The sequence below is a fragment of the Tinamus guttatus genome, unplaced genomic scaffold (assembly GCF_059628265.1).
Source record: "Tinamus guttatus ecotype Peru unplaced genomic scaffold, ASM5962826v1 Tinamus_guttatus_pri_ptg000156l, whole genome shotgun sequence".
Lineage (NCBI taxonomy): Eukaryota > Metazoa > Chordata > Aves > Tinamiformes > Tinamidae > Tinamus > Tinamus guttatus.
Genome location: NW_028288690.1, coordinates 1,097,919 through 1,121,429, shown reverse-complemented (window position 1 = coordinate 1,121,429; position 23,511 = coordinate 1,097,919). Strand labels below are relative to the sequence as shown.

The window sequence follows — 23,511 nt, the reverse complement described above, 5'->3', positions numbered from 1 at the left end:
TTTCACTTTGAGAACTTGGTTTTACAATACGAATAATGTTTTTTATCATAAGTCTGGATAATGAAAAGGATGCAATAGGGATGGAAACAAGCTAATAATGAACTAAATAACAATTAATTTTTGTAAATTGAGTAGACACAGTGATAAATTGCTTGGGAGACCTAAAGAAGAAGTAGGAGTGGAAACAAAAAAAAAATGGCTGCTCTGAGTAAGGTCCATTACATTTCCTAATGACAAAGGCTACTGAAGTGTAAACAAGTTTTCCAAAAGTCAATAGGAACAAGCCTAATTTCTCAAGTTATTTAAGTAAACCTGACAACAAGTTTGCAGAACCTTGCAGGCAATATGGCAGAAGCAAAAACACAAAGGCAGAGAGCAAGAGATTCTTGACCTGCTCCCATCTCTGTCTTTCTGTGGTTTCAGTGCCACACTGCCAGTGTAAGGTAAGGTGGTTGATTTTTATTTTTTTACCTAGCAACAATACTCTTCAAAGCGCTGCAGAAACATTTATCCTTCCAGGATCACCTCTACCTCCCAGTGTCTCCAAGGTGTAAAACTTAAGATGCTTTCTAACAAAGAGAGAAAATAACCAAAGGTTCCTCAATGATTTGACCAAGGCCACAGAAGAAATTAATGATAGAAGTGGCATGAAGGCCCCCGTTATAGCCTACCTCCACTTAGAAGCAGACAAGAGTTGTTGCTCTGACATCCTTGGAGCTAATATATCCACAAACCTGGAGGCTGGACTGCAGATACATTCTACTAACAACCAAGAGCTGGCCCAGGAAAGCTTTGCTGGGATGTGAGGGAGCTTAATTATATTCTCCTCTAAAATCCTTGTGAAACACAATATAAAAAGGGGCTGTGGATTAAAAATGATGCGTGAAGTGTCTAATAACTGCTGCTGTTTATAATGGCCTTGCGAAAAGAGGCATGACAGTGATTTCTTGCCATGTCATTTCTTGCACTGCTTTCTTGGCAAAGAAATCCCCTCGGGCACCTGTTCCCCACCCCGAAGCACCGGGCTTGGGCAGAAAAGCCGCTACCGGGGAGCCTGGCGACAGGGGCGGCACCGGCGGGGGAGGGACTTTTGAGGGGAGACGCTCTTGCTCCTGCGGTGCTGATTTACTGGAAAGACTAAAAAGGATCTGCGAGCTGCAGGGGCCGGCAGAGCCCTTCGCTCACGGGGAACTCGCAGCTCTGCCGGCCCCTCCCTACTGCCAGGGGCAGGGTTGACTTGGAGCGGAGGGAAAACAGGATTCGATTTTTAATATAAAATAACATAAAATAAAATAACATAAAATAAAATAACATAACATAAAATAAAATAAAATAAATAAAATAAAATAAAATAAAATAAAATAAAATAAAATAAAATAAAATAAAATAGAATGCGGATGCGGGGGCCGCTCTGCGGCGCGCTGGGCGTGCCGGGCGCCGCCGAGGCGGGCGCGCAGCGGAGAGCGGGCGCGCAAGGCGGCCCCGCGGAGCCGCTGCGGGGCGGCGCGGGCGGGGGCTGCGCGGGCCCGGCGGGCCGGGGCCGGGGCGGGGGCCGGGGCCGCTCCGCTCCGGGAAGGCGGCGGCGCCGGGCGGGGCCGCTCGCTGCGGCTGCCGCGCTGCGCTGGCGCGGAGCCCGCGGGGGCCCGGCCTGCACCGCCCGCCCGCGCCCGCTCCCCTGCCCCATTCCTGCCACTCCCGCTTCCCTGCCCCATTCCTGCCTTCCCGCTTCCCTGCCCCTTCCCTGCCCCATTCCCGTCCCCTTCCCCGCTTCCCTGCCCCATCCCTGCCCACTCCCCTCCCGTTCCTGCCCGCCCCGCCCGCCTCCTGCCTGGCTCCCTCCCTGCCTGCCCTTCCCACCCCTCCGCGTCTCCTTCCCCCGCAGTTCGCTCCCTCCCTGCCCGCTCCTTCCTTGTCCTCCTGCCCGCCCCCACAGCCGGGTCCGGCTCCAGCACCACGGAGAGCGCCCGCCGCCGCGCAGCGCCGGGCCGGGCCGGGCCGGGCCGCACCAAGCCGGGCCCCCAGGCTGCCCAGGTGGCCCATGAAGCCGCCTGAGCACGGAGCAGCCCTGGCACCCTGGTGCACATCCAGGGGGGTGTCACTCTTTCGGGGCAGACTTCCCAGCCTTGAGAGGCGTCCTTCTCCTTCCCCACTTCCACGTGCAGCTTCCAGACATTTCTCACAGTCTCCTTTTCAGGAATAAGAGTGTTTTTGCTCCAGACATCCTCTCACAACGAGTTCTCTCCCACTCGCCCTCCTCCATAAGCTGCACAGCTCCTGACCCAGCAGTGGTTCACCCAGAAAGGCAGAGGGACCCTTGGACATCTTTCCTGGAAGGCAGGTCATATCCCACATCCCAGAAAATCTGCCTCAGCTTCCCTCCACCACAGACCAATAAACAAGAGCTGCCTCAGCACGGAGCCATCCCAACATCGCCCTGTTGCAACATACACACAGGTGAATCACACACCGTGCACGTTGCGCCCATTAGGGTGCTCCTTCCCTCAACCCCTTTCCAGACATTTCTGTTCTCATTTGAAAAAAAAATAGTTTTGCACAAGTCAGAAATGATCAATAGTCATTCAAAGGAAAAGCTCTTCTCAGACTTATTCTCAGGCCCTGCTTACCAGAAGGTGCTCTTTACAGACCTCAAGGCAGCGAGGAAAGCATAATCCAGTTACTCGTTCTGGGAAAGGGCACCCAGTTGGCGATGCCTCACTGTCTACACAGCTGCAAATGGCACCAAGGAAGGCACCACTGTGCCCTGCCTGCCCTGGGACAGCACCCTGGAGATGCTTGTACTCTCTCCTATTTTTCTCATTCCACCCACATCATGAAATGACCCCAACAGTTTGTTATGACTGCAAGATTTTGATCATAAAGTCGTTTTCCTCCAGGAAAGGCAAACATGCTCTAACTGAAGAGTGGACGGGACAAGATGGTGGTGTGAGGACAGAGCATCAAGCCTCTCTGCACCACAGCCTTGGACATTCTCTCTGATGGACAAGAAACCATTTCCAGCACAGGAAGATTTATAAATCCATTGCAAACCATTGCCACCATGATTCAAGTATGAATTTCACATGATCACGCACATCCATTTGATGATCAGGCATGGCATTGGATCATCCTTGCCAGGGATAGAGATGAAATCCCTTTCATGTAATAATCCTGCTAGGTCACATTCTGCACTATCAACTAATCAAGTGAGCCAACTTCCCAGCAGCTCCTTTTCCTTCCTTCCTTCTCCTTCCTTCCTTCCTTCCTTCCTTCCTTCTTCCTTCCTTCTTCCTTCCTTCCTTCCTTTCCTTCCTTCCTTCCTTCCTTCCTTCCTTCCTTCTTCCTTCCTTCCTTCCTTCCTTCCTTCTCTTTCTTTCTTCTTTCTTTCTCTCTCTCTCTTTCTTTCTTTCTTTCTTCTTTCTTTCTTTCTTTCTTTCTTTCTTTCTTTCTTTCTTTCTTTCTTTCTTTCTTTCTTTCTTTCTCTCTCTCTCTCTCTTTCTTTCTTTCTTCTTTCTTTCTTTCTTTCTTTCTTTTCTTTCTCTCTCTCTCTCTCTTTCTTTCTTTCTTTCTTTCTTTCTTTCTTTCTTTCTTTCTTTCTTTCTTTCTTTCTTTCTTTTCTTTCTTTTCTTTCTTTTCTTTCTTTTCTTTCTTTTCTTTCTTTTCTTTCTTTCTTCTTTCTTTCTTTCTTTCCACGTGGGGAAGTGGCTCTCATAGCAGTAGCATTTCTGCTACTTTTCACTTCTCAGAACCCTTCATGAGCATGAGCAGGTCCAGCTGTCCTTCCCCAGGTTTTGTTACTGCACAAATTGCCCAGGATTAGGACCAGTGTTTCCAAAATAAATACTGAAATGTAAAAACATACTGCATAAAGCAGCTGCATACAGTGTCTGCATACATTGGTAGGAAATGGCACACAGAGGTAAAATCATGAAAGCAGCTCTTTCACTCAAATGGTTTAGAAGCCCCTTCACATTGGTCCTTTCTTTTGTCCTGTCCGTGGAATAAAATGTGTTAAAATGAATTTGTGCGTGTTTTACAGGTAGCAACAGCAGAGCCTTCAACACCAATAGGCTTTTTTCATGTAAGACATAAAACATTTGACATGGAATGTACTATTAAAGCTAAACCGAGGGGGGGAGAGGCATTCAAGGACTGATTTCCATTTCAAACTGCATTCTGGCACTTTGTACTCCAGCACCATTGGTGGATCAATATTTAATGCCCGGAGATTCTGGCTCTGCAGGAGTCATGTCAGGGGACCTCTAGAGCCAATCTGCTTGGGTAGAGGAGTGATAATTATTCATGGGCTCCTGCCTCTTGCTCCTTCTCTTGCACAGCCCCACTCTGCTGACTCAGTGCCTTATTCAGTCTTCTCTCCCTCTCTCCACCGCTGTAGCTGGACCCCTTTGCCTTCACCGCCTCTGAGAGCCTGCACATCCCACCATGGCTAAAACAGCAATGGGTAAGAAACTTCCTCTCTTTTCCTTCAGCCAGTACAACAGCCACTATTTCCTAGGACTCCTGTCTACACGGGGGCTCTTTTCAGTGGCCCTGAGGTTGAGAAAAAAAAAAGATATAAAGATATATTTTTTTTCTTTAATTTCCTTGATCAAAAAGGGGATCGAGGTGGGCCCCCGGGAGCTCATGTAACGCCCTAACCGGCAATGAGATTAAATTGTCGGGTGAGCTCGGCACGTGAGCACAGAATAATTTTGAAATTTTATTTGTCTGTTTATTTGTTTTAACGATATAATATATGTATTATGACACTAGAAGGAAGAGAAGGAGGGAAAAAAAAAAAAGAAAGAAGGAAAGTCGGCTCCCATAGCAGTGCCCTGCGCAGCCCCGCTCTCCGGGTCCGTGTTGCTGTCCCTATATTTCTGATGGAACCGCGAGCCGCGGGGCGAGCACAACACGAGCGGGAGGGAGAAAAGGCTCCGCGGAGCGAGCCCGTGGGGGAGCGGGCGGCGGGGGGCGGCCGGGGCCGCGCGGGGCGGTTCCGCACCGTTCCGCACGGTTCCGCACGGTTCCGCGCGGTGCGCCGCGCACCTGCGCGCACTGCGGGCCGGCCGCGCCCAGCGGCGCGGTGAGGGGCGGCGGGGGAGCCGCAGAGCCGCTCCCGCACCCGCAGTGTGACCGGGGGAGAGCGGGGCGGAGGCGGGGGTGGGGGGAAGTAGGTCACTGCACCATCCAGAGCCGGCGCTTTCTAGACGACCCCACCCCGCGGGCGGCTCCCAGCGTGGCTGCGTTTCGTGCTCTCGGGATCCGAGAGCCGCATCCTCCCCCCCGCCCGCATCCTCCCCCGCGTCCCCCCCGCGCGGGAGCCGCACCCTGCGCCCCGCTCCGCGCCGGGGTCCCGTGCGGAGCCGCCCCTGCCGTGCGGAGCAGCCCGTGGCCGTGGGGAGCGGCGCGGGGGTCCCGTGGGCGCGGCGGGGCGGTGCCGTGGGGTCCCCACGGGCTCCTGCCCCTTTGTCTGCGGGAGAGGGTGGAGGAGGGAGAACTGCAGGGAGGGGGTGGAAGGGAGAGACGGAGCCGCCGCGGGGTCGCGCCGCTAAAAGCACTGAAACCTCACGTTACTTTTCCATGTCTGTACAGACTTACAGATATACAGATAGGTACATAGATACATAGACGGATGGATAGATAGATAAACAGATACATACATGGATGGACAGACAGATAGGAAGATACACAGATATATATGTAGATAGATACGTAGATAATTAGATATACAGATAGACACACAGATAGATATTCAGATAGATGGACATATGGATAGATAAGATTTATATATTTGCAATTAGGCAGGGTCAACCCTTGATGCATCCAATTCAGGTTTTCACAAGCATTCGCTATTAAACTCGTGCACGCCCAAATCACGCAGAATCATGATGGAGAGACCCAGCAAGCCACCAATTCACGTTTAATTTCACATTCCAGGCAGAGGCTGCTGCCTCCCTTAATCGTACTGCACAAAGTTGAGCTGGATCCTTCTGGCGTGGCTCTAGGTGTTGCATTTTGCATTTATTTTTCTGGATGCCAGTGTTTCACTTCTGAGAAATAATCAGCAAGGATTGAAAGCATTTTAACCTGGTTGTGGTCCCCCTGGGAAAAAGGCATAAGGCAGCTGTACATGCAAATAGAGGCAGCAGACAAGGGCTGTGGGAGTCTGGCCAGCCCTGCAGTGCCGAGCACGCCGTCCCCTCCCCACTGCAGCAATCCGGTAATCAGTATTGATAATTTGTAGTCAGTCAGAGACTTATCACTGCAGAAGGCCCTGTTAGAAATTCTGCTGGTAGGGAAGAAAGGGCTCTTCAGCCTTTGATTAATGGCCTCTCAGCACACAAATATAAAGGTTGCTGCAGCAGGAGACATGGCTGAAATCATTAGATTTGCCCAGAGACTGTATCACCGCAGTTTGCCTGTTAATTCCTGGTTAACGAGCTACATGCACAAGTGAGAGGAAACAATACAACTAGCTAACTCAAGTTTCTAAAAATATTAATTTAAATGACATTCAATTAAAAATATGCTATTTAAAAACATCTCTCTTGAAATTCACAGATAGTAAGATCTCTCTCCATCATTTCTTTAAAATTTATTGTTCCTTATTGTGGCTATTTTTAGAGAAATTTGAGCTCTAGATGGCATATCAGAATAAGCCACTTTTATGTTAATTTATATCAGGCTCATCTCTATTTCCAGAGTTTCTTCAATGAAACAAACAAATCTCATTTTCTTGTGGAAAACAATAGGTGCAATAGCAGTCCTATACATTTCCAATAAGCTATATTTGTTTGGAACCTGTAGTGAAGCTTTGCCCAACAGACCACCATGAGAACCAAAGAATGCGTGATTCCGTTTCCCTGTTGTGTCCTGTATTTTGCAGAGACAGATTTGTCAGCTACTGGGGTCAGTAGGAAAATTCTAATCAGCTTCAGCAGGACAAGTGTTACGGTCTGGCTAGGGGCCAGCAAGGCACTTAAGCAGGTGTCTGACTTTCAGCATGTGCACAACCCCACTGGTTTTGGACAGCCCTCTTCACATACCTCAAGATAGAGAGATGCTAAATACTGTGATGAATATATGCTCCTATTCCTGAATGGAAAGCAAAATTAACCCTCAATTTCTTTTAAAGAAAACCTCCTTTTCAAGGAAACTTTCTTTGGCTTACTTAGGAATTTCACCAGTTGCAAGAACTTATGGAGCTCAATACACCCTAAGAAACCAAGAAGCTTTTATTTCTGTTTAGTGCTGTATTCACAAGTTCACATCAAGCACACACATATATGTCTTTAAGTCAGTCTTATTTTAAAATTCTGTAGAATGCAACTGTAAGGATGAGAATTGAATTGACTCTTCCTCTTGACACTTTCTTCCAAGTGAAATCTGCATTTTATGTGGATCATAGAATCATAGAATCATAGAATGCTTAGGGTTGGAAGGGACCTCTAGAGATCATCTAGTCCAACCCCCCTGCTCCAGCAGGGACACCCAGAGCACGTGGCACAGGGCGGCATCCAGGCGGGTTTTGAAGATCTCCAGAGAAGGAGACTCCACAACCTCTCTGGGCAGCCTGTTCCAGTGCTCTGTCACCCTCACTGATAAAAAAAAAAGATCCTTATGTATGGGCTCATTCACACCAAATGCTTGCTACCATGCATGTTTTTGTTTCAGGACATTAAATCAACTGCTTTTGCAGTGGAGGTCACTACAGACTTAACCGGGCATCCAGCCTTTATTAGAATAGATACCTGGCAGCTTGAGGGTGAAGCAGTCTGTGATGCCACTATTTCTTTGCAGTATTTAATTTAGAGAACGTTTATTATGAAAACACATCCAAACAAATATCATACACCAAAATCTCAGTCCTGATTCTGCCTTTTGTTTATTTTATAGATTTTATCTAACGGAAACATGGGAAACTATTGTATAATAATGAATTAAATAAATGCTTTTAATTCAGACTCTTTTGAGGTAGCTGAGAACTGTGAGGTGATAAATGGGTAGGATTATGAAAATAAAGTGATTCATCCACACACTGTCTTATCAGTAAGACTGATTAAACCATTGTAAAAGTGATTCAGAATCTGTATTTTATTCAGAATTTGTATTTTAGCTATGGTCAGGTCTAGATACATATCTTGAGGGATATAAGTTCACTGCTAAGTGTGCCTATTAGCTGTATTTTGTGTTATTGTTTCATCTAGCATGTAAACATGTATTTAAAAACATAAATATAGATATAGTAAAATCATAAATATGAGTATGGCCATTGAGCATAACAGGTTCCGTTATTTTAATAACTATGGCTTTTCTATTGGAAAAGGGTAAGCATTTACCTCCAGTTTGTCCATACATTTGGACAAGTGTTTATCTTTGAGCACATGAGTGATTACCTGGGCATCAATGGGAGTGACAGGCTTCCAGATAGACATATGGTTAAGTGCCAGGCTGAATTTGGACTAAACATGCCCCTGTTCAGTATTATGCAAATGATGACTGAAGTTTTCAACTTGTTTTTTCCCATTTTATAAACAAATGAGTGCAATCACCCTTGAATTATTTTTAACTGTCATAAAATCACATGTTTGAATAAACCAATAGGGATTTCTCTTAAGATGACAATTAACAGGGAAAAGAGAGTTTATTATCTCACAGTGTTAGCAGAAATATAATTTGACAGAGACCCTGTCGTTCCAAATATTGTCAAGGTCTTGCAGATGAAACATTACAGTTAGTTAGTTTATTTCTCAAAGTGAATCTTCGAGAATTTTGATCACGAAGATGGTATAAAGTTGCTGGCAAATACAAATCAGTAGGAACTGAAGGTTAACACTTTTGTATATTTTTTTCTTGTTTTCAAAAAGTAGATTACTCTTCCTACTGTCAGGCAGTAAACATGTAAGAAGCAATTCATATGTTTCAAAATTTGTATTGCCTCATGGCAATTCTTTATTTACCCCTAACGTGGATAGGAGATTGGCAGAAGATTGGAACATCATTTTATGGAAGAGATCCCATAATCCTCTGAGGAAATAAACACAAAATTCAACAGCCTGCATACTTCTGAAATGCTGTCCTATATGTACCACCATCTCCCCTTTGCCCTAATACAAACTGTATCAAGATTAAAGACTTCTATATTTAAAGTTTTTTTTAAATTCCTTCTTATTGTTTTTTTCTCCAGATTTTTTTTCTTTGAATAGTTAATTATTTTCTAGTTTTATTTATTTATTTATTTATTTGGCATTTGCACTGTAATGCCTCAGTTCTCTAGCCTTCATTGTGCACATGTTTTATTACGAATATATTTGCAAAAATGCTGCAACAAGGTTAAGTTTCTCTCAGGTGACATTTATATTCTTAAAAAAAAATGCAAATGATATACTGATCCTTATTCTCCACTTTCAAACTAACTCCATTAATTAAAAAAAAATGATTTTGACTGAGAGACTAGACAAGCGCATTCAGCAATATATTTAGGTAGCATTTTAGCCTTCAAAGGATTTAGTCTGCAAAAATTAGCTAATTAATTCACCTCGCAGTGCTCTGTGAGAAGGAAGCATTATTAAGTAGTCTAAAACACAGAGATCAGAGGGTTTCTGTGACAGGTAGGTATGGGCAATACTTGACCCGTGCAGCACTTTCATGTAGACCTAATTTAAGTACCTGATTAGTTCACAGTCAAAAGGAACAAGAGATGTTTTTCACTCCTGAGAAAATCAAGCCCCAGGTGGCTTCAACTAGGCATTCTGAAACAGTGTCACTCCAAATTATTGATTTAACTGGAAAATTAACTTACTCAAAGTCTTGCCAAATGTTATACAGCAAGAGAACAAGAGTTCCGCTCTTTAAACGTAAGGGATAAAAGGTGGTGTATGGCCCTTTGGTTGACCAGTGGGAAACAGCACAGCTGGAAATGAAATCTGCCAAGCATTTTTATAGAACATACTCCCTAGGTTTTTTATATATGTATAAAACTTGTCTTTCTACTTATGTTATCAGATTTCAGAATTTTTTATCCTGGCACTTTCTGTAGCTTGGAGCACTATTTCAAGAGGAAGCAAATATCACACCATGAATCAGCAGTGATTATTTACCCCTGTAGTAATTACCTTCAGAAATTCTATTAACTGCTCTCATAAGTTATCTTTGTAAATAAAATCTTGCTATCATCAGGTGGCATGTAGAAAGCATGTTTCCTACTGCAGTATCCATAAAATGGATGATAGATGGAGCAACTTTGCAGATGAGAGTCTGGAGTCAACAGAGGCCTCAGACTCAACAGGCCTCAGCACCATCCTTAGCCTGTGGACCCACAGTAATTTGGTGGCCGGTTTGAAAGAATGGCTGCTATGCAAAATCGTCTTGAGTTTAGATTGCAAACTATTCTATAGATGTAGTCTGAGCTGGTTTATTTTCAGTTTGTAGGCAATGCTGATCACATTTGAAAGACACCAGGCATCCGTGTCCCTAGTAAAGACTTTTCTATTCCTCTAGTTGATCAGCACTTTTCAAAATCAGCAAAAATTGATTCAGAGACTTCCACTGAAACAGAGGACCAATGCAGAAAATCCTGAACCCTGGGAATAAAATATGTTCAAAACATCACTTGTCTGAGCAGTATCCAACACAAAAAGCTGCTCCATATATTTAATTTTCTCTTCCACTTATTAACTTTTTCTTTTTTTTCCCTGTCTTCTAGTATATAATTCAACAAATGTAGTGAATGTAAGCTCATTTTGCCAAGATGTGCAGTTAAACTCATGCATAGCACCAACAGGAAACAGTAGGCTTTGCTGAACAAACTTAGTAATGTTACTTTTTTGCAACAGGGAGAGAGGGGATAACTGTAATCTCAGCCATTCATAAATAAATTCTAATGTATTTATTCTTTCTAATAAGTATTCTTTCTAATATGCTGAACCCTTCAACCATGTTGTGGTAGTTACTATGCAGAGAAGTTCTGGTCCTTAAAACATATGATTGTAATTCACAAAGCAGAATTATTGGTTTTGGGTTCCCCCCTTTCTAGTTCTGCCCCAAGTAGGTGGTTTAACTTAGAAAAGTGACCAAAGACTACTCTACCTACAACATATGGTAGATGCTAAGATTCACTGGGTAGGAATGCACATAAGAGTGATCCCAGTCGAGTGATCAGGAAGCCCTGGCTCCTGGGTCTACCACTGTATCTTACATGCTCCAGTTGTTGGATAAGAAATTAAAACAGTCCTGCAAGCAGAAAAAGAGAACTCACATCTCTTTGGATGGTGTTAAGATGCATTAGCACGAATCCTCTCATGTCTGAAAGGAGTTAAACCCAGTTATGTCATTTCCAGTCAAAGACTCTCACTGCAGACAGTTGTAACGCAGGACAGGAGTAACTCAGCCATCAACATTTCTCCTTGGCTATATTTTAAAATATAGCAGTGGTTGATCCTGCATTTATGAAGGAACTCATCTTATCCATGTGTGCTACGTGTACTCTAAGCAAACGGGCTACAAAGATTTCCTCAGAGGACCAGACTGGAAGAATTCCCAGTTCCCAATATTAGAGGATTCAGCCTTTCAAGACTGAAGCCTTGGTGTAAAAAAAGTAGTGTCCTAGATCTCTCACAATCAATGTGAGAGCACAAAGTGGCATTTAATGACTACTGTGCAGCTGTGCAGCAATACACAGGATCCACATTTTTGGATAAGGTACCTGAAATATGCTTAAATCCCACTTTAGGGACTTTAGACCTCCTCCACCAAATTTATCCCTTAATCATTTCATGTCCTGACTTCTTGTTAAGTTGGGGATTATCCTATACACTTACATCAGAGGTGTGATGTGATGTTATATTCCATCATGTATAGAAATGTGTAACAATGCTCTGATATTATAGAAAGCACAAAGCAACAGTAAACAGAGCAACTTACTGCCTAAAGCTATATTCTGTATTCTTTACTATTCAGGTATTATTTATAACCCTTAGGGCACCCTTTTGGTAAAGAAAAATTAGGTTATATACATTTAATACTCTTTATTGGTAGAGTAGTCTACAAATCAAGAGCTTACCTTATAATATAGACTTTTAAAAAATTAAATATATTTAATAGTCACTAGCTGAATACATATCTATAACTTTTCATTTTTATCCTGTTTTGATCCCTTTTAAAGTTATTGAAAACATAAAAAATGCAAGATTTCCCTTGCATCCATGTTTGAATTCATCCTATGGTATTCAGTGAGATGTCTCCTGCTAAATTCATTAGCATTCACCAGCAAGAGTCCCTGAAATGCCTAAGATTATTATTGAGGTTATTTTTTTTTCCATTTTTTTTCCATCTTAAATGACAGTAGAGACCACAATAATATCAAAAACTCACAAAAAATACTATGTTTTATGTACAAGAATGTAGCATAAATTACAATTGCTGGTTTATTAGTTGCAATGGAATTGCAAGAAGCTTGTTCATCCTCCTGGGAAATCTTCTAAATTAAGATAGAATGCATGAATCAGACTCTATCATTCTTCAATGACATTTTGTGAAAGTGAAATTTGATTCCTAACCCATTTTATTAACTTTTCTTAAATATTATGTTTAGCTATTGTGATATATTTGTTTCTTACATTGCTCAACAGTCATGTTGATACTCATTTCAGTATCCTATCTGCATCTTCAGGTACCGGCAATTCAATTTATTATGTGGATGTAATATAAAGGACTATTTCTAAGCTTATATCTTTTCTGTTGTTTAGATATTTTTGATGCTGTCAACATAGTAGCCTGAGGACTTTCAAAATTATATATTGCAGATGAGAAGGGAGGCCATATTCACTGAGGTTCAAAAAATAAATCTTTAATATTTATCAGTAAAATATGTCTTCTCAAAGCATGTCAATTCTTCCTGGGGAAACAAATTTCTGCCTCTAACTATGGCTATTTTGAAAGTAAAATATTAATAATGACTTCTTAAGAAAAGAAAATAATAGTTTAATACTCATTTTAATCTGCATTGAGTTTTTATTCCCCAATTATTCCTAAGTTATTCCCTATTGGAGTATATTCCCTTTTTGCACTGAAGCATTCACAAAAGAAGGCAAACCATACTGCATCAGATTGCAGACAATGCAAAGAGTTCCCCCTTCTAGTGGTGGGAGGCCTGAAAAACAAATATAGTAGTGAGGTGTAACTATGACAGAGGTACAGCTCTGTAAAACTATAATTATCGGGTTGCATATCTTGCCAATGCTGTTCTGCTGTTCTTGTCTCTCCTGGTATCCCGCTCTCTTACACAAAAGATACAAACATTACTGTCAAGATGGGTAAAAATTTGCAGCAGTAAGAATACATACTGAACCCTGGTAGAAAACTCAAGGCACTTCAAGAAGCAAACAGAAACAGTTCATAGTACAAATTTAAAACATTATATTTAATACATTTTAATGTAGTGAATATAATTTTCTATATTAAAATAATTTAAAAACTATCCTAGAAACACGATACTAGAGCAGATGTTTCACAGCTTGATTTTGAACTGCTATTATAATATTTTTTTCTTTTAATGCCAGTCATACTTTAGAAGATCTAAACTAGTGATCAGGAAGATTTCTGTCTTTGTCATCTTGGACCTTTCTTGTGAACAACCTAATCACCATCAAATACTGCAGTCAGCAAAATCATTCAAACCATAATTTCCCTTCTGCTCTACACCACACATGCTGGTTTCAAATTCCATTCTATTTTCTTGGTATCCTTTTCTTTATTTTCTAGCCCCAATCTGTTTATTCTGTCAGCCACAGTGCCAACCTCAATTGTGATCCAAACATTCCATTCCCTGATGGACTTAAACATTTTTTCCTTTTATTTTTAATTCTTCTGCTTTTAGCCATTTCTTTTTTACAGCAGCCAGATTCAGTGCTTGTCCTTTCACAGAGCCATTCCCCTCCAATAATCCTCCATACTTTCTGGAGGGCAAAAAGGGAGGAACCGAGTCCCAGAACGTGGGCTTTTGGTTTTGTTTATTTGTTTTGTTTTTATTTTCTTTTCTATCACTCTTCTGGCCCACAGTAACCAGGAGCAGTGGTCAAAACATCGCTTTCAGTCCATGAGGAGCTGGTCACGTCCAGTGCAAACATGTTCCTCAGAAAATCTGTCAAACTCTAGTCATGGGTGAAGACTGAAATCGGGTCTTTCTATGACATGTCTCTTGGCCATGCCTGGGCAGATTTTTCAAAGGAGAGGTAATATCCCGGCACAAACAGCTAGAGTCTTTTAAAGAGATCCAATAAGCACTTGCTTAGCTTACTATGTGCACACGTTTCACCCTTGTCATCTTCCCAGGAGCAGTGGAACAGTTTTTCATAAGGGTTTCCGCAAAATTCATCCCAAGGCAGACCTCCAGCCAGGAAAAATGTAGGCCCAATGTTTATAATTTAACCAATTGATATCCATTGGAAGGAGGACTCCTATTTTTTCCCAAGTAATGGCAGAAAAAAAATGATATTAGATAGGAAATAGCAGTGGCTCCCCATGTGCTTTGCAGGCACAAATTCGAGTGGATAAAATGTGTGAAGGTCAGGAATATTAACTAAAACTGAATCCTAAACAAGTGAAAGTCTATAGTAACAGACCCAAGCTGATTTGTGTCTGCTGAATCAATGTTTTACTCTTTATGTTTCCCCAAGCAAAGACCTAGGAAGGAAACAACTCGTTTTTTATTTTGAGAAAACTTACGAAATTCATCTGTACTAATAATGAATTTGATTATTCAGGAAAGGGGACATTTTTATCCAAGTAAAAAAGAATTTTATTATACAACAAAAGAAAAAAAAAGAACAGGCTATTGTGAATTGACATTTGAATATTACCAGGTCCTCCTAATTTTAGGCTGTATTGAAAAATGTGATAGCAAAGCCAGTGAACATTTGATAAGGCTGTTATAAAGGACAAGCTGAAAAAGTTCTTTTCTACTTCTAATGGCAAACTCTTGATGCTGGGATATGCAAATGTTCAGTGTCCTGAAAATCTCACAATTGCAAGTGAAGATTATTTTATTATCATGCTAAATGAGCCAAGTATCCTCATGCCAGAGCCCCACTGAAATTAGCTAAGACTAGCACATCTACAGGGATCAACTCCTTTTATTTTAGCAGCAGGGCAATATCTCTGAATTCATCAAGATATTCTCCTGTGTAAGTGGTGGCCAGTAATGAGAAAAATAGATAGCCGTATAGATAGACACACAAATAGATAAATTATAGATAGACACACAGACTGATTGACTAATTGACTGAATGAACTTAAGAAATCTATTTCTTCAGTCATATTTCAGGACAGGAAAAAATCACTAAACTGAAAAATGCTACAAAAGAAAGAAGAATGAGAGAAATAAAGCAAGAAATAAAAAAGGTGGATGGTGAAAGATGCTCCTTATTGAGAAGTAGTCACATTACTAGACGTCAATATTTATACATATATTTTATATAATCAAAAATCAATGTGTTCATAGCATGCAAATCTGAGCAAAGCTACTTAAAGCAGAGGTGGTTTCCTCTAACTAGTGATCCTTGTTCTATTTTTTTTTCAGTTGTAATAAGAATATCTCACACATAATTGCTCTCTTTCAGCCAATTTAATCAATTCTAAATAATAAGCCAATTTGTGTGCACCACCAGCAAGGTTCCAAAGAGATTGTCATTCTTAGTTTTCTTTTTTTTTCACTCATTTTACATATCTTCTGATTAAAATACTCAATAATATTTATAATCTGTGCCTAGCTGTGATAAATTCTAGCAATATGCTGTTGAATAGTATCATTATTTCCTTAATAGAGGCAATCAAATACTTGAATATATGCATAAGGGCATGGCAGGGTACAATAATAGAAGCATAAACCAGGTAATTACTAATAATTGCATAGATCTTGTAGTTAAAAATGATATAGAAAGATTTGACATGCATGTTAGAATATCTCCAAAATTTCAGTTGGAAAGTATCTCGTGTAAAAAGTAATATGCACCAAAACCCAAAGGAACTTTTCAGCTGCCTTGCAACAGGGCTTGAATTTCATCCATGAATAATTTGATTGCTAGTAAAACGTAACAGAAATCAATTCAACTTCAGCACTAGGAAAAAAATCAAATTATTTCAATTAATTTTAATAGGAGTCCGGATAAGTTCATCATGACAGAATGCTGCAGGATATGGACCACATCATCTGGATGGGTTTCTACGGGGTCAATAATTAATGGCCACAGCTCAGTGGGTGCTCAGGCTGAAAAACTTTACTGTAGCACACATTAACGGGATGCATTTTTTTTCCTCAGGATAAGAAAAGATGTGACAAATAAGAAAATGCTGGTCAAAGAGCAGAAGTCAAGTTTATTGAACACTTGGTTTATCACCGTACAGAAGTCACTTCATTGAATGCTGTCACTATCCAAATCAATTTTACTAAAAATTGTCCAATTCAATCAAATACATTTCTCAGATACTGGACTGGATTTGTTCTCAAGCTGAATCTAAATAAATATTTTCAAATATGCCAAATTCTGATAAAACCAGACACATGAATATCCATATGCTCCAGTTCCTATTTATTTTTTTACTTATTTATTTATTTATTTTATAACTTTGCTCAGAAACGAAACTTACAGGGATCCTAAATTTGTTATGCTCTACAAGTTAATTATTAGCTGATGATCAGAGCTATGCTTTACTTGCAATAGATCCAAAACTGAAATGATCATTTGGACTCTGCAAGCTATTCAATTTTTCCCCAGTTGTGGCCAAGCCACAATTTACAAGAATGGTTATGGTGATCCTCTTTACCTCCACTGGGCTATCTTTCTTTATTGCCTCCTGCTATTCTGCAAGGTGCAGTTTCAATGATGGGACAGTATTTACCATTTAAGATACTACCATCTTAAATGCTGTGATAATTTTCACTGTGAACACATTGAAATGCCTAGAGTAGCTCCTATATCTAGGTTTGAGGAAGCACCAAAAGATGTTTTCCCTAGTAAGTTTGCTGCCCGCTTATTATGAGATATTGCCACATTAAAAGATCGGTTTTACAGATTCCTCCAAAGATTCCTCCAAAGCTAAGCACACCCTTGATAAACTTCCTGCATAGACAGACTTTCTTAAACTGGGGTCTAAATCTGCCTAAACCCAGAAATTCAGTCCCTCATAATATCTTGTAATTAAATACAAGCAATCCCTTGGTCCTACACACAGAACTATGGAAACCCTTCAGTTTGAAATAAATAAATAAATAAATTTGTGCATCTACTACTATAAAGAAAGCAGATTAAGCCATATGGTATAAAGCATCTCTAAATCATAATATTGGGGCACCTGCAACAGAGCTTTCATTATCACACCTGTTTGGGTTTAGAGGAAATAAGTCCCCAGTTAAGAATTATGTTGACAGACAAACTCTAATATCAAACAAAGCTAAATACAGACTTAGAAGTCATCTGCTAAGAACTTTTTTTGTTCTAGCACTCACATTTAAAATACTATTGTTATTTAACATAGTTATAATCAGTGTGTCATTGCTAGAATACGAACCCTTCATTTTTAAGTATTCCACTTACATATGTCATTTGGAATTGTATCCAAAAGGCAAACTAATGCCTTTATTCAAACTGATGAGACATCCTTCATTTAAAATGTCTCACAAAATTAAAATTCTATTCAAAACACAGAAGAAAATAAGATTTTTCAGACTGTCTCCTTTCATTGTCTTTTGCATTTTGACATTTAGTCAGTAGTCATGGCAGCTTGTAGTAGTAATTGGGTAGCACAAAGACGCAGTTACACATATTTGGCTTTGGGCTAAGTATATTAAATAATGTAGATTGTTCTGAATCAATCACCAAATTTATGCTGCATAAATAGGTTTATATATATATATGTATATAAATATATAACGTGCATATGTATATACACATATGTATATGAATGCTTTGCTGAATGCTGAATACTTTCAGACGCTATAAATTAGGGGGGGTCCTAACCTACACGTCCATGTTAGTTTGAGGGATATCTTTCACAGCCCTCACAGTAACGTATTGTCTCTAAAATGGATTCTTCTGATAATTAAGGTGTGAAAATAATAAGGTCTGCACTCACTGAAATAATTCAGCAAGAAAGGAATGTGTTTAATTGCTAAAATACAGAGACTAAGAACCTAACACTACTGCAAGTTGTCCTCCACGTTATCTTTGTCTAAATAAACATGTATACCTTGAAATTGAATCTGTAGCTTATTTTCTGTCCCTAAGTTATGACTAAATACTGCTTTGGGCTTCATCACTTCAAGACACATTTTTTTAATTCTTGGATGAAAATCTAGAGTATCTGAACATGGATGCCATACCTAGTATTGGAGTGGCACAGTACATGTGTTAATGAGAGTTGTGGTTACAACCTCTCCATGAATTCTAAAACATTTCACATTTTGTATGTCACTTACATTTAAAGATCTATTAAAAACATGAATATCTGATCTCAGCAAAATGGCAAGGACCACAAAAATCACAAAACTGTTGACCTTGGAAGAAACCTCTGGAGATCATCTAGTCCAGATTATCTAGAACAGACTCTGTTAATAGAAACTGGCTTTGCAGGCAATGCAGGTCTGCTCAGCTCACAGAAGTATGCCACTTTACCTCAAAAAACAGTCAATTCTTTTTTAAGGGTGTTGTAACATATTGAAATATCAGTAGAATTTCAGGAAGAATCTCTTGTTTCAAAATGAAATAAAGCAATAACAGAATCTTATGTAAATTAGGAGACTACAACATGCCTGGGTTATGCCATTCATTACTCTTTAGGCACAGTATTGCACAGCCAGCACAGAATAAAATGACATCCAAAGCCCAGATGCAAAACCAGATGATGCAAGATCAAGTAGAGTTTGTGTCAAAACTGCATAAAGAGATCAGGGTGATATAAATTAAGTCAGTGAAAATCTCATATATATATTAAAAAAAAACTGTTCCACACAGACATGACTGGGATTGCAATACATAATAATAATAACAAAATAAAAATAAAAACAAATAAAAGAAATGCTGACAACTGACTTTGTCTCATCCTGCTCTAGTAACACAGCCTTACAACACTACAATCGAAAATGAAAGCCTTGGGAAAACATTGTTTTATCATAATAGGCTCTTTATATAAAAAATTACTGTCTATTTTCTGATTTTTTAATTTGTATCATCACTCCATGGGATGTTTTATCAGTTAGCACATGTATTGTCTGCCCCATTCTCAAAGACATAGCCTGGTCTAATATAAATGCAGGATACAGGAGTTAGGTAACCTAGTTGTTCCATGAAGCTTTCCTGCAGACTGTGTTTGTGACCTAGAGTGATTTTTTTTTCCACTTCTCTGTGTCATTTCATCCCCAACGTTCCTTTGTGGACCTGTTTGCTTACACAGGGGGGTCTTTGGCACAGGATGCTCTCATCTGATGTATTTGTACAGTATTTAGCACAGATCTCAGCTGGGTCTCAGTATGCTACTGCAATACAATAATGAGATGACCTTAAGAAAGAGCTAGCAGGGGGTGGCAGTCGTCTCCAATAGCCTTGTCTCTGACTGCTGATGCTCCAGGGGAAGCCAACACAGTCCATACAAGGGCTGAAAATTGCGCTTCCCTTCCAGTACCTGCATCACCAGGGAGCAGAAAATCCTGGGCCACAGGGCTTGTGTGGTGACTCATATTTCCACGTCAGGGCTGTCAGGGCACGGGGCCATGTTCCAACTCTACAGCTCACTCCATGTTATTTTAAGCTCTGTCTTAGACCATACCATGCCTCACTTGTTTGTTTGCCACTATACAAGCACTAAAGAAGTACCACCTCCCTTACAAGTCATTGGTGCTCCAGGAACTGCTGTATAGGAAGGATCAAGCACCATGGCTTTGCACCCAGGAGGTAGTATGCATTGGTGACTCCTACACTCCACACAGCCTCTTCTGAGGGAAAACAATCATAATCTGGGGGGTTCTTCTGCTGCTGGGATGTCCTGACATTTCCTTAGCAGCTCTTCAGGCAAGTTAGTACAGGAGATAGCCTCAATCTTAGAAAATTTTGAGACAGGATAACCTGTAATGCAAAGTCTTTGTACAGCAGGGTTGATGTAAGTCACCAAGGAGCCATCTGTTTTCATGCATGAACATTAGCATTTCTTAAAATACTGCCTTTTTTTTTTTCCTATATGTGGAGCCTGAGATCCTGGTTCAGGGCTGCTCTGCCATGGAGGATCTTAAAGCCATCTTAGAGGAAATTCTGGAGTGAAATATCTGTCTTTTAAAGCCACTTTATATGTAACCTGTCTCAAAAGTGAAAGATTATAACAGCTATGTCTGCTAGTGAGAGAATTTGCCTATGTGAGACCCATTCAGACATATGATATGAATAAAATACATTACTGACAGTGAGTATTAAATCATGAAATGCAAATCCTCCTATTGAAAAGTTCCAGAGCTTAAGATTTTGATCCTTAAATCATTCACATAGAACACCTAGTGATAGCTTCTAGGGATAGGGATTTTTCCTGAGAACAAGGAAATCTAATGATAGGATAATCCTGATGCATATGTTACAACAAGCATTAGGAGCATTCCTAAACAAAAAGTAAAATTGAGGGTTTTTCTATAATACCTGAGAAAACTAAGATCAGTATGCTGCCAATCAAAAGAGATTGTTTTACCAGTATGCATTTCCATAATAAAACCAAGAGCTCTCAAGCAGATAAGCTGAGCCAAGTAAGGGTTATTTCCTCCTATTACAGCTTTCTATTCCTCCTTCTTTTTTTTTTTTTTTTTTTGGGTCAGGTGTGATTCAGGAACGTCAGTGCAGATCATGCCATAATTCAAACCTAAGAGTCTTCTGTGCCTCCAGAGTGAAGATGAGACAGTAGACAGCAGAATGACTTTTTTGATTATTGCATGGGGATGTATTAAGGAGTTGTGACTTATTGGTGTGTGCTTGTACAGCTTGCACGAGTTTCTCATTCAGGCGATATAGTGTTTCTGTGCAAGACTCAATGGCTGCTGTGGCCTCTTGTGAAGACAGCATACTAAGTGTCAACATACAACCAAATCATCCAAATATCATATGTAGAAGTTGAACTACAAAAAATATTATACTAAACAGTTGATTTGATTAGGAGGGAAATAAAGCTGCATTAGGAGAAATAGAACCTTTGAGTTCATTCCTCACTATTCATCCTCACTATTTTAGCAATACATAAAAACAACAGACTTCTGCATTTGCATTAAGCTCCATTACATTCCCTGTAATGGAAACTCAACTACCTAAGACTTCCTCATGCTGTTTGATGCAGTATGTCCACAAAGGAATGGATCAGAAGAGCTTGAGTAGTGTGTGGTTTTGCAAATGCTTACCATGTCTTGCTCGTCTTGTTCTCCCTTCTTTCCATGTTTCTACCAATCCACCAGAGTCACCAATCAAAACTATATTAATTAAAATAATGTAAAATCATAACTTAACATCTTCCATACTATCATCATTCAAACTTTGGAAAATAAAGCAAAGATGCTTATACCCAAACACACACATTAAGTACGAATCACAGAAATAACATATGAACCTGTATATTTTAGTTCAAATACACACACAACAATCAGTGATTAAGCTGAAAATCTGGGGGCAAGTTTCAGTCAGACTTGTGCCATTGTCCAATCTGCAAGTTAAAAATGGTGCAGATGTTTACATCTATACACCAACAAATGTTAGAAGATGATTATTGGGCACTCTACCTAAGGAAATATCTGATTGCATTTCTTCAGGTGGTTTCTTCAGCCAGATCCTGTGCTGTAGCCCAAAGGATGCTGTGGAAGTGGCATGCAAGGGCTAAGTTTATAGTCTGGTACAATCCAAAATCCAACATGGTCTTAATAGAAAGTTCAAGGTTCAGCTCTATGGTTGTATCATTCCTTGTGTCCTGAAGAACTTATCCTAAAATGAACAGTTTTCCATGCCAGACGGTTCTTTTATGAATGCCATTAATGCAGGTTTTTAGAAGGCTCTCTTTGGAGAGAGTAAAACCACCAATAATTCTGCTGAAACTAAAATATCCTTATTGATCTCAGAACAGTCATGAAGGTTACAGAAATGAATGCCTCAACTAGTGTTCAAAACTCTGAATTGCCACAAAAGCAGATTAGATCTATCCAGTTTCTTTCTTCCTCATTTTCTGGAATTAGATTAGAAAATGTTTCATAGCTTCTTTTCCTTGATCTCTGTTTCTTGTTTCCTTTTTATTGAACCTTCCTTTTTATGTTTCAGAAGCAAAAATAACACAAAACTGGAGACCCAGGGAGTAACCTAAACCCTGTTCTCTGTATTAAAATGCTTCGCAATATAGGATCAGTGCAATTTTAAAGAGCTGTTCATTACAGAATGGCACTAGGTTAAGGGCCACCATACGTGAGCACTCTAAGTCATTAAGGAGGCAGATTGTGCCAGCTTATCTTTAACTGCCTTCACTTTGAGTCCATGAGCCATTAGTATTTTATTTTTGTCAGGGAAGCCAGAGAAGTACATGCCTACATGAGCCTGAAAGATAGACTTGCTCATGCAGAAAACTTTGTAGAACACTGTTCTGCATTCAGAGAGACAGTCACAAAATAAGCTCCATCTGTATGAACCACCAGAATGAGATGTCAGTCATGGCTGAGAGTAAATGATGAATAGCAGGTACTTGCAGCAGGGACTTTTGCTTCCACTTTCTTCACTTGCCTCCATTCCATAAGCCCATAAACTTCCATAGGTTTTTTGATAATGCCAGGGGATGTAGTCCCCTCATACAACCTACTTCATTTTTCTCTGACATCTGTATTGGAGTGGAACCAGTCACTTCCTGGAGGTGCTTCTGGCTTTGTGGACTGAGGAGAATGCCTGTAATGACAGCTGCAAACTAGCTGTCTTACATTTTACATGACCATGAATTACATGACCAGCATTAATTAGAGCGGATCCCAGTCTCATATATCTAAGACAAATGCCTGAAGTTAAATGATATATAGTGCCTAAAAAGTTAAATGATATGTAGAACCCTATTCCTCATGCCCCTCTTGGGTTTTGCTTCCCCCAATTCCACACAGCACTAGTTCACCACCTTAGCAACACGCATTACACAGTTTGCTTCAAATTACTCAGGCAACTATAGGGAAAATACACAGCACTCTTATTGATGGAAATAAGTATTTGTCTGCCCCTTCTCATTCTACTTGTGGCCACAGCCTTCCTTACCTGTCATTCCCAGTATTCATAGTGTGAAACTAGAAGCCATAATTTAGTCTCTTGTGCTCCCTTAGAAAGATTCACCAACAAGGCAGTTATAAAAAAAAAGGAAAAAAAAAAGAAAAATGAAAATGCTTTTAAAAATACGTGGAGATTAGTCTGAATTGTATCTAAAAGACTGGGAAAACACCAAAATGTGAATTGAATGCAGAGCAGACCAATCTTATTATAG

The 23,511-nt window shown here is 40.3% G+C and overlaps 1 protein-coding gene across 1 annotated transcript in view; it reads left to right on the top strand.

The window, feature by feature from the left end:
• The first annotated feature begins 4,272 nt into the window (after positions 1 to 4,272).
• The window catches only part of STMN2 (stathmin 2), a 40,371-nt gene continuing 21,132 nt past the window's right edge, over positions 4,273 to 23,511 (top strand). Inside the window, exon 1 of the mRNA XM_010221943.2 lies at positions 4,273 to 4,459. Within this exon, the coding sequence (XP_010220245.1) occupies positions 4,441 to 4,459 (19 nt within the window). The 5' untranslated portion in view covers positions 4,273 to 4,440. The remainder of the gene's footprint in view (positions 4,460 to 23,511) is intronic.